General features: G+C 30.4%; 4 protein-coding genes across 5 annotated transcripts in view; 3 read left to right on the forward strand and 1 right to left on the reverse strand.

Moving 5' to 3' along the window:
• LOC115234889 (gamma-aminobutyric acid receptor alpha-like) overlaps positions 1–2,493 on the forward strand; it is a 15,392-nt gene extending 12,899 nt beyond the window's left edge. Inside the window, exons 9-12 of the mRNA XM_029806272.1 lie at positions 235–414; positions 807–955; positions 1,172–1,954; positions 2,366–2,493. Coding sequence (XP_029662132.1) covers positions 235–414; positions 807–955; positions 1,172–1,394 — 552 coding nt within the window. The 3' untranslated portion in view covers positions 1,395–1,954; positions 2,366–2,493. The remainder of the gene's footprint in view (positions 1–234; positions 415–806; positions 956–1,171; positions 1,955–2,365) is intronic.
• On the forward strand, positions 1,794–3,437 carry LOC115234836. Its single transcript, XM_029806184.1, has 2 exons — positions 1,794–1,884; positions 2,405–3,437. The coding sequence occupies exons 1-2, from the start codon at positions 1,794–1,796 to the stop codon at positions 3,151–3,153; spliced, it is 840 nt and encodes a 279-aa protein (XP_029662044.1). The 3' UTR covers positions 3,154–3,437.
• Positions 3,438–4,929: 1,492 nt separating this feature from the next.
• Positions 4,930–9,353, reverse strand: LOC115234890 (rab proteins geranylgeranyltransferase component A 1). Its single transcript, XM_029806273.1, has 11 exons — positions 9,030–9,353; positions 8,858–8,924; positions 8,157–8,348; positions 7,876–8,068; positions 7,551–7,788; positions 7,232–7,454; positions 6,938–7,144; positions 6,698–6,822; positions 6,459–6,616; positions 6,206–6,376; positions 4,930–5,895 (listed from the first exon to the last, which is right to left on the reverse strand). Exons 1-11 carry the CDS (start codon positions 9,076–9,078, stop codon positions 5,722–5,724), a joined length of 1,797 nt encoding a protein of 598 aa, XP_029662133.1. The 5' UTR covers positions 9,079–9,353; the 3' UTR covers positions 4,930–5,721.
• Positions 9,354–9,736: 383 nt separating this feature from the next.
• On the forward strand, positions 9,737–12,237 carry LOC115234998. Of its 2 annotated transcripts, none has more exons than XM_029806468.1 (2): positions 9,737–10,522; positions 10,597–12,237. In XM_029806468.1, exons 1-2 carry the CDS (start codon positions 10,398–10,400, stop codon positions 11,984–11,986), a joined length of 1,515 nt encoding a protein of 504 aa, XP_029662328.1. In that variant the 5' UTR covers positions 9,737–10,397; the 3' UTR covers positions 11,987–12,237. The 2 variants fall into 2 exon arrangements, with proteins under 2 accessions (XP_029662328.1, XP_029662329.1); XM_029806469.1 differs by having other exon boundaries at positions 9,737–9,970.
• Positions 12,238–13,169: the final 932 nt, after the last annotated feature.

A 13,169-nucleotide genomic window follows, 5' to 3' on the forward strand; every position in this document is an offset into this window, starting at 1 on the left:
TTCATATTTTATATTACAACAAATATTAAATATATATTAAATTATATTTTTAAACATATTTTATAAATTCTTAACTTTGATAATTTTGTTTTAATATATATTCTTTTGTACAGAATGATGTTGGCAAAATTGATTTTTGTAGAAGAAATCTTTTGCATAAATTTACTTTATGTAAATATGTATCTATAAAAAAATTAAAATTTATATACTAACTTAATGTTGATTAATTTACAGATTGGTAGCGGCGAGATTCCTTTGGATGATGAAGAGTGGGAAGAGTCGGAAGGCATCACGAGTGAAGAATTCGAGGATACATTTCGCACAATGATTTCTTGCAGTCCTCAGACTGTTCATCCGGAAATCGTTGGCACGAGTACCAGAAGACGCGGGTCTCTTATGTCTACACTGTACAGCGTAAGTTGGAAATATCATCAATAAAAACTATTGCATTTGAAATAAAACATCCAAATATATATAATATGAGACATTTTTCTTATGGAAAAATTAATTATTTTTATACACTCATTTAAAAAGTTTTTTAAATATCTTTAGATACATTTGCGTTGTTTATATTCTAGCTTTCTTATAAAAATAGATAAATTAATTCATAGGAATTAATTTATCAATAATTAATATATAGTTTCTGTTTCATATAAATTTATTAAAATTCTTAATCTTTCAAATTATACATTAGTGTAAAAATACCTTATCTTTTAAATTCTTTTTCTAAATTCCTAACAATTCTTTTTCTTAGAATTATTTGATAAAATATCAATTATTATACATTCAAATTTTGCTTTTGGCAGGATGGGGTCACATATGAAGATTCCTGTCGTTCTATAACAGTCGCTGTTTCTTCAAAGCCGTCAACGATGGAAAGACATACACAAACTGAGCTCATTTTACCATTATGGCGGCAGTTTCTCTATTGCTTAGCAGGAGATGATGCTTTCAGGTATCCATTAAATGCTCTTGTGCAGAAAAGTATACTTTTGTAGTTTAAATTATTTATAATAATGCTTGCAGGAAACTATTGTTCTATATACAATATTAGATACATGTTATTAATAATTAATATATATATTATGTATTATTTTTATTATTAATTAATATATATAAACATATTTATAATAAACGTAAGGCATGTTATAATTAATATTAAATATTACAGACGTCGTCGGCAACGGGAAGTAGCCAGTAGTTATCGAAAATGCGGTGATCGTATATCGAGACACATAAACAGCGTGTCTTACATCGACAGAGTGGCGCGAATAGTCTTTCCCGCGTCTTTTGGTTTACTTAACGTTTGCTACTGGGTAGTTTATGTTACCTATCAAGAGGAATTTAAATGGCAGGACCCACCGATCGGATCGATAACACCAATCTCCCATTAACGAGATCTGAATAAGTGACAATAAAGCATAAAAAATATATGTATATGTACATAGGTTGCGTTTCGATATTCACCGCCAATACTGAAAATCTATAGTTTAAGTCACGTACACTATAGATTTTCAGTACTGGCAGTGAATATCGAAACGCAGCTATAATACTATTACGAATCGAAGAAATCAGAAACTCCTACGCATTTCTCCAACTCTTTTTCATAAATTGAATTTCTTAAATTGAGTTAATAATTGATCAATATATTATAGATTATATTTAATTAACATGTTATATATTTTTATAATGTGCATCACATTACTTGGCATATGCAAACTGTTAATTGCGATATAACAACGATACTTGTATAAGTGCTAATATTACATTCGTCGTATGATAAGCTTTGTCGAATGTATCGATTGGCTGCTGTTGCAAGAAACTTTCGAGACACGGGAAATAGTCCATCTTTGATAGCCAATCGGTACGTCCAGCAAACACATTGTACGATAAATGTAATGTCAGCTTCTCTAGCTTTTCTCTATGTTATGATATATCCTTTTTCGACCAGTTGGTAAGTCTGATTTCATAGCACACATATTGTGTATGAATAAATAATAAAATTCTAAAAAGTTACTCTTTCGAACAGTTGTGTAAAAGATAGAAATGAAAAATTTCTCCAAGTATGTTCTACATAAAAGAATTAAAGGCTTTTTCCTTTTTTTCTTATTCCTTTGTAAAAATAAAATATAAAAAAATATATCATTTTTTAATGTTAAAAAGTAGTTATTTGGAAAGATGAGTTTTAATTAATGATGACAAAAAGATTTTATCACTAATCAAAACTTTAATGCTCTAAAAATTATATATGCAAAATATAATATGAGTTTTTGAAAGTTAACGCATCTATGAAAGGCTTTTTTTCATTAAATATAGCTTATTGATTTAAAAGTTATATTTTTCAATATAATATCTTTTATTGTAGCATCAGAAATAGGAAGAAACCACATAATTTTAATATAAGATTTAAAGTGCAATAATCAAAAAATGGAACACAATGGCAAAGTAATTTGCAATGAAGCATTGGAAGAAATCGACCAGAATATTGTCAAAGTCGAGTTGATTAAATGTGAACAAAATTTTGACACTGAAACTCTAGCAGTTGATCTGTCTCCTCCAATAGAAGAATATAATACCACTTTGCCGAAACGTAGAGGTAGACGTAGGAAGACATCGTTAGATCTCATCAAGTTGCAGTCTTCAACATCAAAGCTAAATTACTCCACGACAGACTTAAAATTTGGATTGTGGAAGGATCGCTTCCGCCCGATACAACCAAAACCTTCACCATCAATATCTTTACCATTTGGTGCCTCACCATTAAAACATAAATCATTTGGAATGCCATCTCCGTCGAATATACCCATCTTAACATCAAATGTGAATGTGCCAAGTAAGAATAAAACCTTGGGTAGTCTCAGCAAAACAAATCATTGCATTAGAATAGACAATGGTGATACCGGAAGTATTATATCAACAATTAAGGAATGCAAGGTTAACAAAAATGTAAATGCAAATTTGAACACCATGGCCAGTAGTAAAGGTTTGCATAATATTAAGATAACATCTACATCCCACAAGAGTAGTATCGAATTATTTTTTGCAAGTATGGCGCAGACTGTGTTGAATTTGCCTAAGGAAGTACAAGCGGATATTAAAATGCAGATCTGTAAGATTGTTACTATGGCAGAGGTAAAGTATTCTGGATTATAGATCAAAGGCTGATTAAACTTTGAAAACTGACAATCTATTGTTATCTATCAAGTTGGAATTTGTGCAGATTTTTATTATATATATATATCTCAGATTTTGTATAAAAAAATAATTGAATATATAATTTAAAATTTATATATGTATGAACAATTGATATTATATATATATCACATCTCGAGCATTTTCTTTAATTTATTATAACTCAAATATAAAGCTTGATGGATATATATATATTTATATGACATTTTTTTTTCTTATTATGAACTCTATAGTTTACTTCCTGTATTCTAAGTTCTAAATTTTTTTTCTTTAGAATTATCATATATATACAAAGCATAACTATTAAATACAAACATTCTTTTAAATCATAATGGTTTATTTTTAATAAGGAACAAAGAGAGAGAATATTCATGAATAGAGATAGCATTCGTGTTAATTTAAATTAAATTATATCTTTATATATGTGTAATGATTCTGTATATGTTCACTTTTATTTTTAGATCATAATTGCAATTTGTATTATATGTTATACATTGATATTAAAAATGTAGCGAGCAAACTATATCGACAAAAAAGTGGCAAAAAATATAGATTTTATTATGTTTGTATATGTAATCGACAAAAATTATATTAGGTCATACAGTTTTCTATGACAATCTAAGTTTTTTTGAAAATACAATTAACTCGTAAGAAATAAGATGTTTATAAATAAAAATATTTATGTTTATGAAAGCAGTACATAGTTTTGTAAAAAGGTACTATTACATAATTAAATATGTAGTGTAACGTTGTAAACAAATGCTGATATATATTATAAAGAAATTAATTTGTTAGAAATTATTTGCATGTATAACACAAACATCACAATTATCTCTTTGAAAACTTGTATTCATGTTAATTAATCCTTACTATGTTATTAAATAGTATAAATGTTGTTATACATATATAATATTAAATGCAAAAGAAAAATAATAAATATATTTGTAAGATTTTTCGTATAAATTAATTTTTTGCAATCCTATAAAAATACATGATAATGAAAGTACCAGAAGTATATCTATAAAATAAAAAAAAACTCAATGTAGATGAGCCTCTAAAAAGACAAATTAATTAACTTTAGTTTTCGTAAATTTAATTTTAGTACCAGTGCACATGATTAATGTTCTGGTACTAAAATAAAGTGTAGAATTGATCAGTTTGGTTTTTAAAGCTCATATACGTCTTGAAAAAAATTATGAGTCTGCATTTATACTTAAAGCATATAAATATTAAAATGAGAAAAAAATGCTACTTCTCACAGCCACGAATTTCTTTTTACTTTTAATAAGGAAATGAATTATTCTTTAACATATTAATAGTTATACTGTGAAATTTTACATTATATATATATAATTTGTTATAAGAAAAGCTCTAAAATAAATAACATTAATTGCTTCCTCATAAAATTAAATTATATGAATAATAGACTAAGATGATTTATATCTCTAAAAATAAGTACTAAAAACCATTTTCAATTGTTATCTTATTTAAGCCACAAACACGTTGGATGAGTACAACCACGTTCATAATTATATACACAAATATAAATTCGATAAAATAATTAATGTTTTCCTTTTTTTTTCGTTCGACATAAAATCATTGAAAAAATTATTTATTATAACATAATGCATCAAAAATGACAATTGTGCACTAAACTGTTAACAAATTATTAATTTCAATCGAGTTTAGATTGCGCATTTTTTTTCATGTTTATTACAGATATATTGTGACAAGTGCATTGAAGCTAACATATTCATTTATGTATAATGTACATAATACAAACTATCAATCTCATACATAATGACAATTATCTAAATGACTCGTGCACATACAATACATTATATATAATTGCAGTGTACTATTAATATCTATTAAAGTATAAAAGCGTGAAGCCATATTTTTGTATTTTTATCATTTCTACCAATATTGTTGTGATCTGTAGCATATGTATATCTTGAATCTAATGATAGCGCTATGTCTACTTAGAATGGATTTCAAAATGCATCTGAATTTTTTTTTTATGTAATATGCGTTCAATTCCACAAAAAGAATTATTAATATATATAAAAATAATAATATTAAAAAATGTGAACCTAATAAATACATAATAAATTTATATTTACTTTGGTAAACGCATTTGTGCTCTCCTAACGAGTCTGTGTCCTTACAAAAGCATAATACTATCTGCTCACATTATAAATAAATTGTGAAATGCAAAACTGTCTTATCTATATTGGCGTGAGATAAATCGGAGATACGTAATTCAATGATGAAAATATTCTGAATAGACGAAAAACGTGTATGAATAACACAAAACAAGATAAATATCTGTGACAAGTGAAATTTCTCCTTGTTATTACTGTCTCACATGGTATCTCATGGTTTTAATTTTTCTTTTTTTTTAAATATGTTTAATTTTATACGTTTTATAAGGAAATGCAATAATGATAAAGGTAAAAGACACTAAAGGCGCAAAAGCCTTATCTTCTCTTCCATATTGGAGACGCAAAAGCATTGTATCATAATTATTCATTCTTCTTTTTCGGCCTTTTCAACGTCTTGCTTTTCTTCACCTTCTGCAGGCTCACCACCCTCGAATTTCGGACCTGGTGTTTCATCGCCTTCCAAAACGATTTCCTCTGGATCAGGTGCACGCGGTAGAAAATCTTCATCCGGGTACATAGACTCAAAAATATTCTTAGCCTAGAAATAAAAAACAAGTTAAAAAAAAAGAATATATACTTAATACAATTTTAAATAATAAGAAAGTATATTATTTATTATATATATTAAAGTAATCAAATAAGCTACCATTCTATATTAGACATATTTAATATATTAAGAATCATGTAAGATATAATTACTTACAGGAAGAAGAAAGCATTTAAATAATTAATTGTATTTTTCATATAAATAAAGTTATTTTATTATATTATATTACTATATACATATATGTGAGTTTATTATATTATGTTACTGTATGAGATTTCGTTATTAATATGTATTATTATACCTGGTTCACGGCAAAATCGAAATCAAGTTCAAGATCTGGTCCAGAACATAAGTGTATGTTACTCGGCGCAGAGTTGCTTAATTTAATATCGCTTGCAGGTAAATTCAAATACAAGGACCATAATACTCGAGGTAGTGGATATTCACTTTCTTCCTTTTCTTTTTGATCAATCTAATATAATTATTAAAAAGAAATCGATTAAACATGTCAGAGGTTTACTTTAATTTATATATATTAAAAATTTTTTTATTACCTGAAGATGTCGTTTATCAGGAGAAACCGTTTGGGTATGAGAAGAATTACGTAAAGCATTGGTGGAATCAAATGGTTCAGCTCTCAGGAACTTATTCACGACATATGCCAGATCTTCCTTTGCATTCTTAGTACGTTTACATGTCATATGAACCATGACTAAGAAAAAGAAAGGAAAAATACGATATAGACACAAATCGAAGTGATTCTGAAATATATTCACATTAATTTTATACATACACAATCCTTGAGGACAAGCATTGGTGGATGGTCCCAATTCAATTAGAGTAACAGGTTCTTGACCTTGTTCTTCTGGTGGATAGTACAAAAGAGTTAGACTTTCTTTTTCGCCTTGCATAATAGACCTGTAGAAACAAAGTAATGTCTAATAAAATATATTGTGTGTGCGCATATATACAATATGTAATATTATATATAATTATCTTCTAAATTGTACATAAAATCGCGTGTAGGAAATACCTATCGGTGATAAAAATTCCGCGCGAAATTTGATTTTCTCCTTCGGAGGCTACAATCTCTGGTGGCAAGTGTCCTTGTCCTACAACTAAATGCTCCAAAGCTAATCGCTGTTTTCCAGTAATAATAGCTTTACATTTATCTTCATTAACTACCACACCGTCTAATTGTCTTTTTAAGCAATAAACTCCGCCAAAGACTGCACATAGTCTAAAAAAATGCAGAAAAAATTATTTTTACAATACTGTAGTCATTTATTTATAAAAAAAGTTTGACATACATTCTTGCAAAATATACCTGCAAAAGCATTGAGGCAGTTCCCCGCTTCCGTACATAGGCCATAAGAAGGGTGTATTTCCATAACGTCCAAGACTATTGAGAAAATGTTTCGTACGATTAACACCATCTCTACATGATGTTTTGTCCGTTGCCATTGCAATAGCTTGTACAACATAATGCTGTACTATAGGTGTAAGATTTTTTGTATTAAGATATTCTAAGAATGTTTTATCACGGAAACCTAAAAGGTAAATGAGATAAATTAGATTCAGATTAAATTATAAATGTGTGATGAAATATATAATTAAGTCAAGAAACTACACTTCATGTTACATACCATCAAACTCTGGACTATCGGCACCTTGTTCCATGCAAGATGTTAGAAGTTGCATCAACATTCTCTTCTCGACCACGCTAACAGTTTTATTCGCAAATACATCGGCTCGAGAGCAAGGAACTTGCGTAAGTTTACCATCCATATAAGTAGCAACCCTAGAAACTGCACGGAATTCGGCATAACGTGCAATGTTGCTAGAAATTAACAGTTCCACTAATTCGCCACGGGCAAATAATAGCTATAATAAAAATCACATATTATATATTGAAAAGAGATATATACGTATGTGTATTCTCTTGTTTCGTTACAGATATAATATATTTACTTTAGGTGCCAGATCAATATTAAATCTTCTATATTCTTTTTTTATACGGTCTATGCTCCATTGTTTCATTGTTTCATTATCTTTCTTGTCAGCTTTGTCCTGATCAGTCTTTTCCGCATTTTCGGCTGCGGCGCTATCTCCAGAACTCTCAGTTTGGGTATCTTTTGAGGAAACATCAGGCAAATCTGCCTCACTATAAAGAAAAGAAAAAAAAAACCTCTAGTTAGAATATGTAAAATATTTAGAAATCATCAAGTAATTAATATATGTTCAATTCTTACTTGTAAATATACCAGGTTTCTCCAATATTCTCAACCGTAGAATATTGATCACTAGCCTTTAAAAATTTTTCACCCTCTTCCAAATCAATATTTATATTTCTAGTGTTATTCTTAGCTGTTTTTAAATCTTCTATCCATTTTTGTAAGCCATCAAAATTAAATGTAGCCCAAAGACCTCCATAATATTCATTGCTAAATTAAAAAGTAACACTTATTTAAAAAAAAAAGTATATAATTATTGCATATTTCATTGTCTTTGTTATAAATAGCTTATCATATCATTCCAAGAAATGTGTGCAGATCTCTTTATCTCTGACAACAAAAATGATAAAAATTCAAGATAAAAGATAGATTACTAATTCTTCCTTTTTCTCAAATACATGAGCAAATTTTATATAATCTTTTTGATATGTATAAATAAATAAATAAATAAATAAATAAATAATATATATATCTTTTTTCATATTTTGAAAAAATGTTTAATATTCAGTTACAAAACTATTAACTATAATTAACATGCAATTAATGGTATATTAAATGTATCATAATTATTTCATATACAATTTTGACATTTTTTGATATTTAATGAGACAATGAATATATTAATCGTCTTTGCAATTACGTATATCATATATATGTGGGATTGAATAATAATTAACGATGCAGGAGATAGAAAAAGATAAATGCCGGCCGGGCATCACCTGTCCAGGTGTAGAACCTTTTTGCCGATCCTGCTTGCCGCCGCGGCGACGATGGACTCGGTCATACCTGTCGGGAATCATGATAGCGAGAGTGATTATTGGTGAAAAAATTCGTTTCCCGGCGAATACGGGGTGACTCGTTCTTTTCTCTCGTATTGATAAAAATCAATACCTGTTCCTACGACGACCACATCGTATTCGGTCGGCAAGTCGTCCTCCATGGCTGTTTTCTCCGCAGCTGTCTCGAAGCCGATCGAATTCACGGGCGATTAATCGTGTAAAGGGTATAATTTAACAATACTAGGTGCGACAGATGCGGATAGATTAATTCATCTTCTTCGGCGATCGCGATACCAATGAAATTTTTGCAAAAGAGGCCCCACCCTGCACACAAACTTTCACTCGCTCGCAACTCACGGGCTTTCACCCCTTTTTGTTCCAAGTTTGACAGAACGGTGCAATACGCCAAGCAATGACAGGAAGAACGAGGTCGTAGGAAGGGGAAGGGAGAGAGGGAGAGAGAGATCGTTAATTCGCCGTCTCGCGTCTCGCTCGTGCCAGCTATCGCGCTGCTTTGTGGACACATTGGGCGCGTTCGGCAGAGAAAGCGCTCAATTATTGTCTTGTCAACACTTGACGTTGATTTGTTGGTTCTAAAAGTAAGAGCCAATCACGTTCGATTGCTACTGCTGAGCGATTTTCTCCGCTGAATGCGGCCAATGGCTACGTTCCTCTTGGTAATCTCAACGCTTGCGAGTATTATCTGTCTCTGTTTAACTTACGGTAAATAACAAGGATAAAATGATTTCACAAGCGTTGCGATCGCCAACTGAAACGTAGCCAATCCCAAGTTCCAATATGGAGATGCGCGCCGTAGAAAATAAAATGTCACACACATGAATGAACAATCGATTCGTAAACCTCTGCTTGAATTAATGTCCGAGCACATAAAGAATGCATGTTTCAAGATTTGGCTAACCTAAAATCTAACGCGTCTCTGTTTTTTTTTATGCAAAGTCCAAAGTGGACGTAAACTTCATGTCGATGGCGATCAATGAGTGTTAAAAGTTTTGGAGCACGTATTAAGTTGTTGGAGAAATCGTGAAAAGAAAAGTGAATAAACATATTATAATTTCCATGAATTTTCATCGCTGATAAATTTGTTGTGCAGTGATTTTGAATAAATATTAAATAAAATAAAAGTTAGGTTATACATTAGGTTAAGAAATCAAATACGATTATATATACTTATATGCATTTATGAAAGAAAATATTAAGGCAAAAGTTGTAATTCATAATATTATGTTTAAATTAATTTTAAATTCACTTGTTTTAATTTATTAACAACTTTGATTACCAATATAGCATATTGTTACGACAATATAACACATTCACATTTTCTAATTTTAATTTAGATATATTAGTATATAAATTGGATTGTTGTAAAAACAGTAAATTGTACAAATAAAATATAATCGGGTATTTGCAATTTTGCTATATATGACGTTAATAATGATAGTTTATCGCAAGTCTTAAACATATGGGAGAGGCATTCAATGATAGCTTAGAAAAGTTGCGCAAGAGAAGTCGAACATTATTAGCACATGTTGATGAAAATTCTAAACGGATTGATGCTGAAGTGAAGAAATTACGTTCGAAAACATTGTAAATGGTTTTTATATATAAGTAAAAATTTTCATATTATTTTGAATAATTTTATTTATATCATCTCTTTGCAGATCTTTGATAAATTGCTGTAATCATATGAGTCAAGGCAGTATAAGAAGAAATACTAATTTATGGAAATTGCGCAATGATTCAAGCGAAATTAATGCTGTTTTAAATCCAGATTACTTTTGTGTCAGTCCTAAACGTACAACTATGTCAGTGCCAAACACGACGTTGCCTGGAAAACTAACACTAACATCTAAAAAACCGCAAGAACAATTTGCACCTAGAAAACCAGTAAAAGAATGTTATTGTAATTATGAAGGGAATAAGAAACACATAAAATCATCATTGAACTCTCAACGCAAACCTGCCTTGCCTTGCCATCATTGTAAAAGCCAACTTGAATTTAAATTAATAAGAGAAACTGAAGATAAGCTTGCACTAACTTCGCCAATTAGCTGTGAAACATTCAGGAGAGTTAAAAAGATCGATTACACGCCTAGATCTCAATTCCTTCGCAATGTACAGAACAAAATCTGCAAATTACAAACTGGAGGTGAGGGAGATTGCTTGCGAACATGTCCGCGATTGTCCAATTATCACAGATTTATGACAAGCCCGAAGATGCAAGATACCATTCTTGACGAAAAACTAACATTGCCAGATGAACACAAGCATGTCGATAAGAAGCAATCATTTCCAGCATCCCTAAGAACGCCTGTAAATTCACTGGCGAGCGAACGAAGCGAATTCGACGATGTCGCCTGCACTTTGAGCAAAGGAATTCGAGTGTCTTCGCGAAAGTTGTCGAAGTCAACATTACGAAAGACTATTAGATCTAAGAGGCAAATACCAAAGTCAAGCGAAAGACCTACCTCGAAATCGCCGACACGAAGTAAAAGAACAACGCAATTGCGCAAACAAGATTGTCCTTGCTGTTGCAGGAACGAACCGAGCAGGGCCGTGAAATTTGACAAAGATGAACATGTACGAATGTACAGTTTGCCGGAATATTGCGAGCAAAGAGACCGGTGCTTGAAGCATGATGATGGTTTTGCAACTGATTCTGTGGACCAAGATGTAGAAGGTTTGAGAAAATTTCGAGAGCAGAATTATTTCGAAACGCATGGCTCGAGTTATACATTGACGTCGTCTAGATCGTCGGGATCTTTGCAACAGTATCTGCTGAACGAACGTCTTTTTCCGGAGTCGGTAGGCAAGATTCATAAGCAAGATTTGATGGTGACGATGCCGCTGTGTGCGACGGTGCAGAAAAAGCGCATCCATTACTTTCCTAAATACGTGGTGCGACAAGAAAAGAATGCCTGCAATACCAATTATAGGCGTAAACGGTGCCAAAGCTGTCCTCTCACCGGTCATGCCATTGATCTTGGAGTCCTGAAGGCCAGACCGCCGCTAAATAGCTTGGCGCTCAAATATCAGAAAAGAGTTCCTTGAAACAATGGCAGCAAACACAGACATGCATATTCTAAAATCTTGTTTTTTATATTTTTATTATATATTCTTAAATCCATATATAGAACAGAATAGCTTTTTTATCTCAAAGATTTGAAAATGTAAATTTTAACACTGATTGTGTCACAATATTTATAGGTGTATTCTCTTTTGTGCTATATATAAAATTTATCTACAATTCATGAATTGATGTAAAAAAACAAGGAAATAAATCATATTATATCTCTGCAAATTACACCAATGCTTATATTAATTACTATGACTAAGAATGTGTATTAAAAATTTATATTTTTTGTTATTCCTTTACATTCCGCGCCTTTTATGAGCTTTTTTTGTTTGCTTACGTATTTTGAAATAAATGGACATAATTAGCACATAACTATTCCCTTTGCATATAATCCGCGATAAATTTTAATAATTATTGTACAATCGTTTAAATAAGCTTAAATAAACGTTTAAATAAACATAATATATTGATATTAAATATGAGAGACAAAGTAAAATTTTATATTAAAGATTTCTTATATTTAACCCGTAGTAACCACACCAGTGCAAATTTGCACCACCTAAAATTTCTTGCTTCTGAATCTTTCTATCTGCGTTCTGTAACGGCCTCCCCCCAGTACGACAAATATGTCATTACCCTAGGGTACTAACTTCACAGTGAACCGGCGCCATTTTTTTTTTAAACCGCTACAGCAGCAGTACCAAAACTTTGAGGAGGTGCTTATTTGCACTAGTGTGGCAGCAGTGTGTGCAAAGTCGGTGCTCGACAAAATAATTAGTTTTGCTTTTTCGTATAATAAACGAGTGGAATTACATTGAATGTAAGTATTTAAACATATTTTGTTGTTTTTAACATAAAAATTTACAATTTTGTATGATTTTTTACATTTTTAATAAATTTCGGAGCAATATTTTTTTATAAAATCTTGATTATTTTTCTATAAAAATAAATAATTGTTTACATTCAACAGTATTTTAGTCATTTTTTGAAAAAAATAAATACTTTTGTCTATTATAAACAAACCATTTACTGATTTTTTCACCTTTCAAATATACCATACTTTCAAACACCCCTAAAAAATCCTTAATATTCTATAATGTTTATAAAATTTTTTTTCCGAAATACAACATTTTAACTTTAATTAAAAAAAAACAATTA

This window comes from Formica exsecta, unplaced genomic scaffold (assembly GCF_003651465.1).
Source record: "Formica exsecta isolate Colony F162 unplaced genomic scaffold, ASM365146v1 scaffold21, whole genome shotgun sequence".
In the NCBI taxonomy this organism is placed as follows: Eukaryota; Metazoa; Arthropoda; class Insecta; order Hymenoptera; family Formicidae; genus Formica; species Formica exsecta.

What these genes read in the sequence shown, in the direction of transcription:
- LOC115234836 (XM_029806184.1), top strand. Translation starts at nt 1,794, where the DNA reads ATGTATCGATTGGCTGCTGTTGCAAGAAACTTTCGAGACACGGGAAAT. An exon ending in GTACGTCCAGCAAACACATT is followed by an intron (nt 1,885 to 2,404) that starts GTACGATAAATG and finishes TTTTAATATAAG; the next exon opens with ATTTAAAGTGCAATAATCAA.
- LOC115234890 (XM_029806273.1), bottom strand. Translation starts at nt 9,078, where the DNA reads ATGGAGGACGACTTGCCGACCGAATACGATGTGGTCGTCGTAGGAACA. An exon ending in AAGGTTCTACACCTGGACAG is followed by an intron (nt 8,349 to 8,857) that starts GTGATGCCCGGC and finishes TTTTTAATTTAG; the next exon opens with CAATGAATATTATGGAGGTC. An exon ending in CGATAGTCCAGAGTTTGATG is followed by an intron (nt 7,455 to 7,550) that starts GTATGTAACATG and finishes TTTACCTTTTAG; the next exon opens with GTTTCCGTGATAAAACATTC.
- LOC115234998 (XM_029806468.1), top strand. Translation starts at nt 10,398, where the DNA reads ATGGGAGAGGCATTCAATGATAGCTTAGAAAAGTTGCGCAAGAGAAGT. An exon ending in AAATTACGTTCGAAAACATT is followed by an intron (nt 10,523 to 10,596) that starts GTAAATGGTTTT and finishes ATCTCTTTGCAG; the next exon opens with ATCTTTGATAAATTGCTGTA.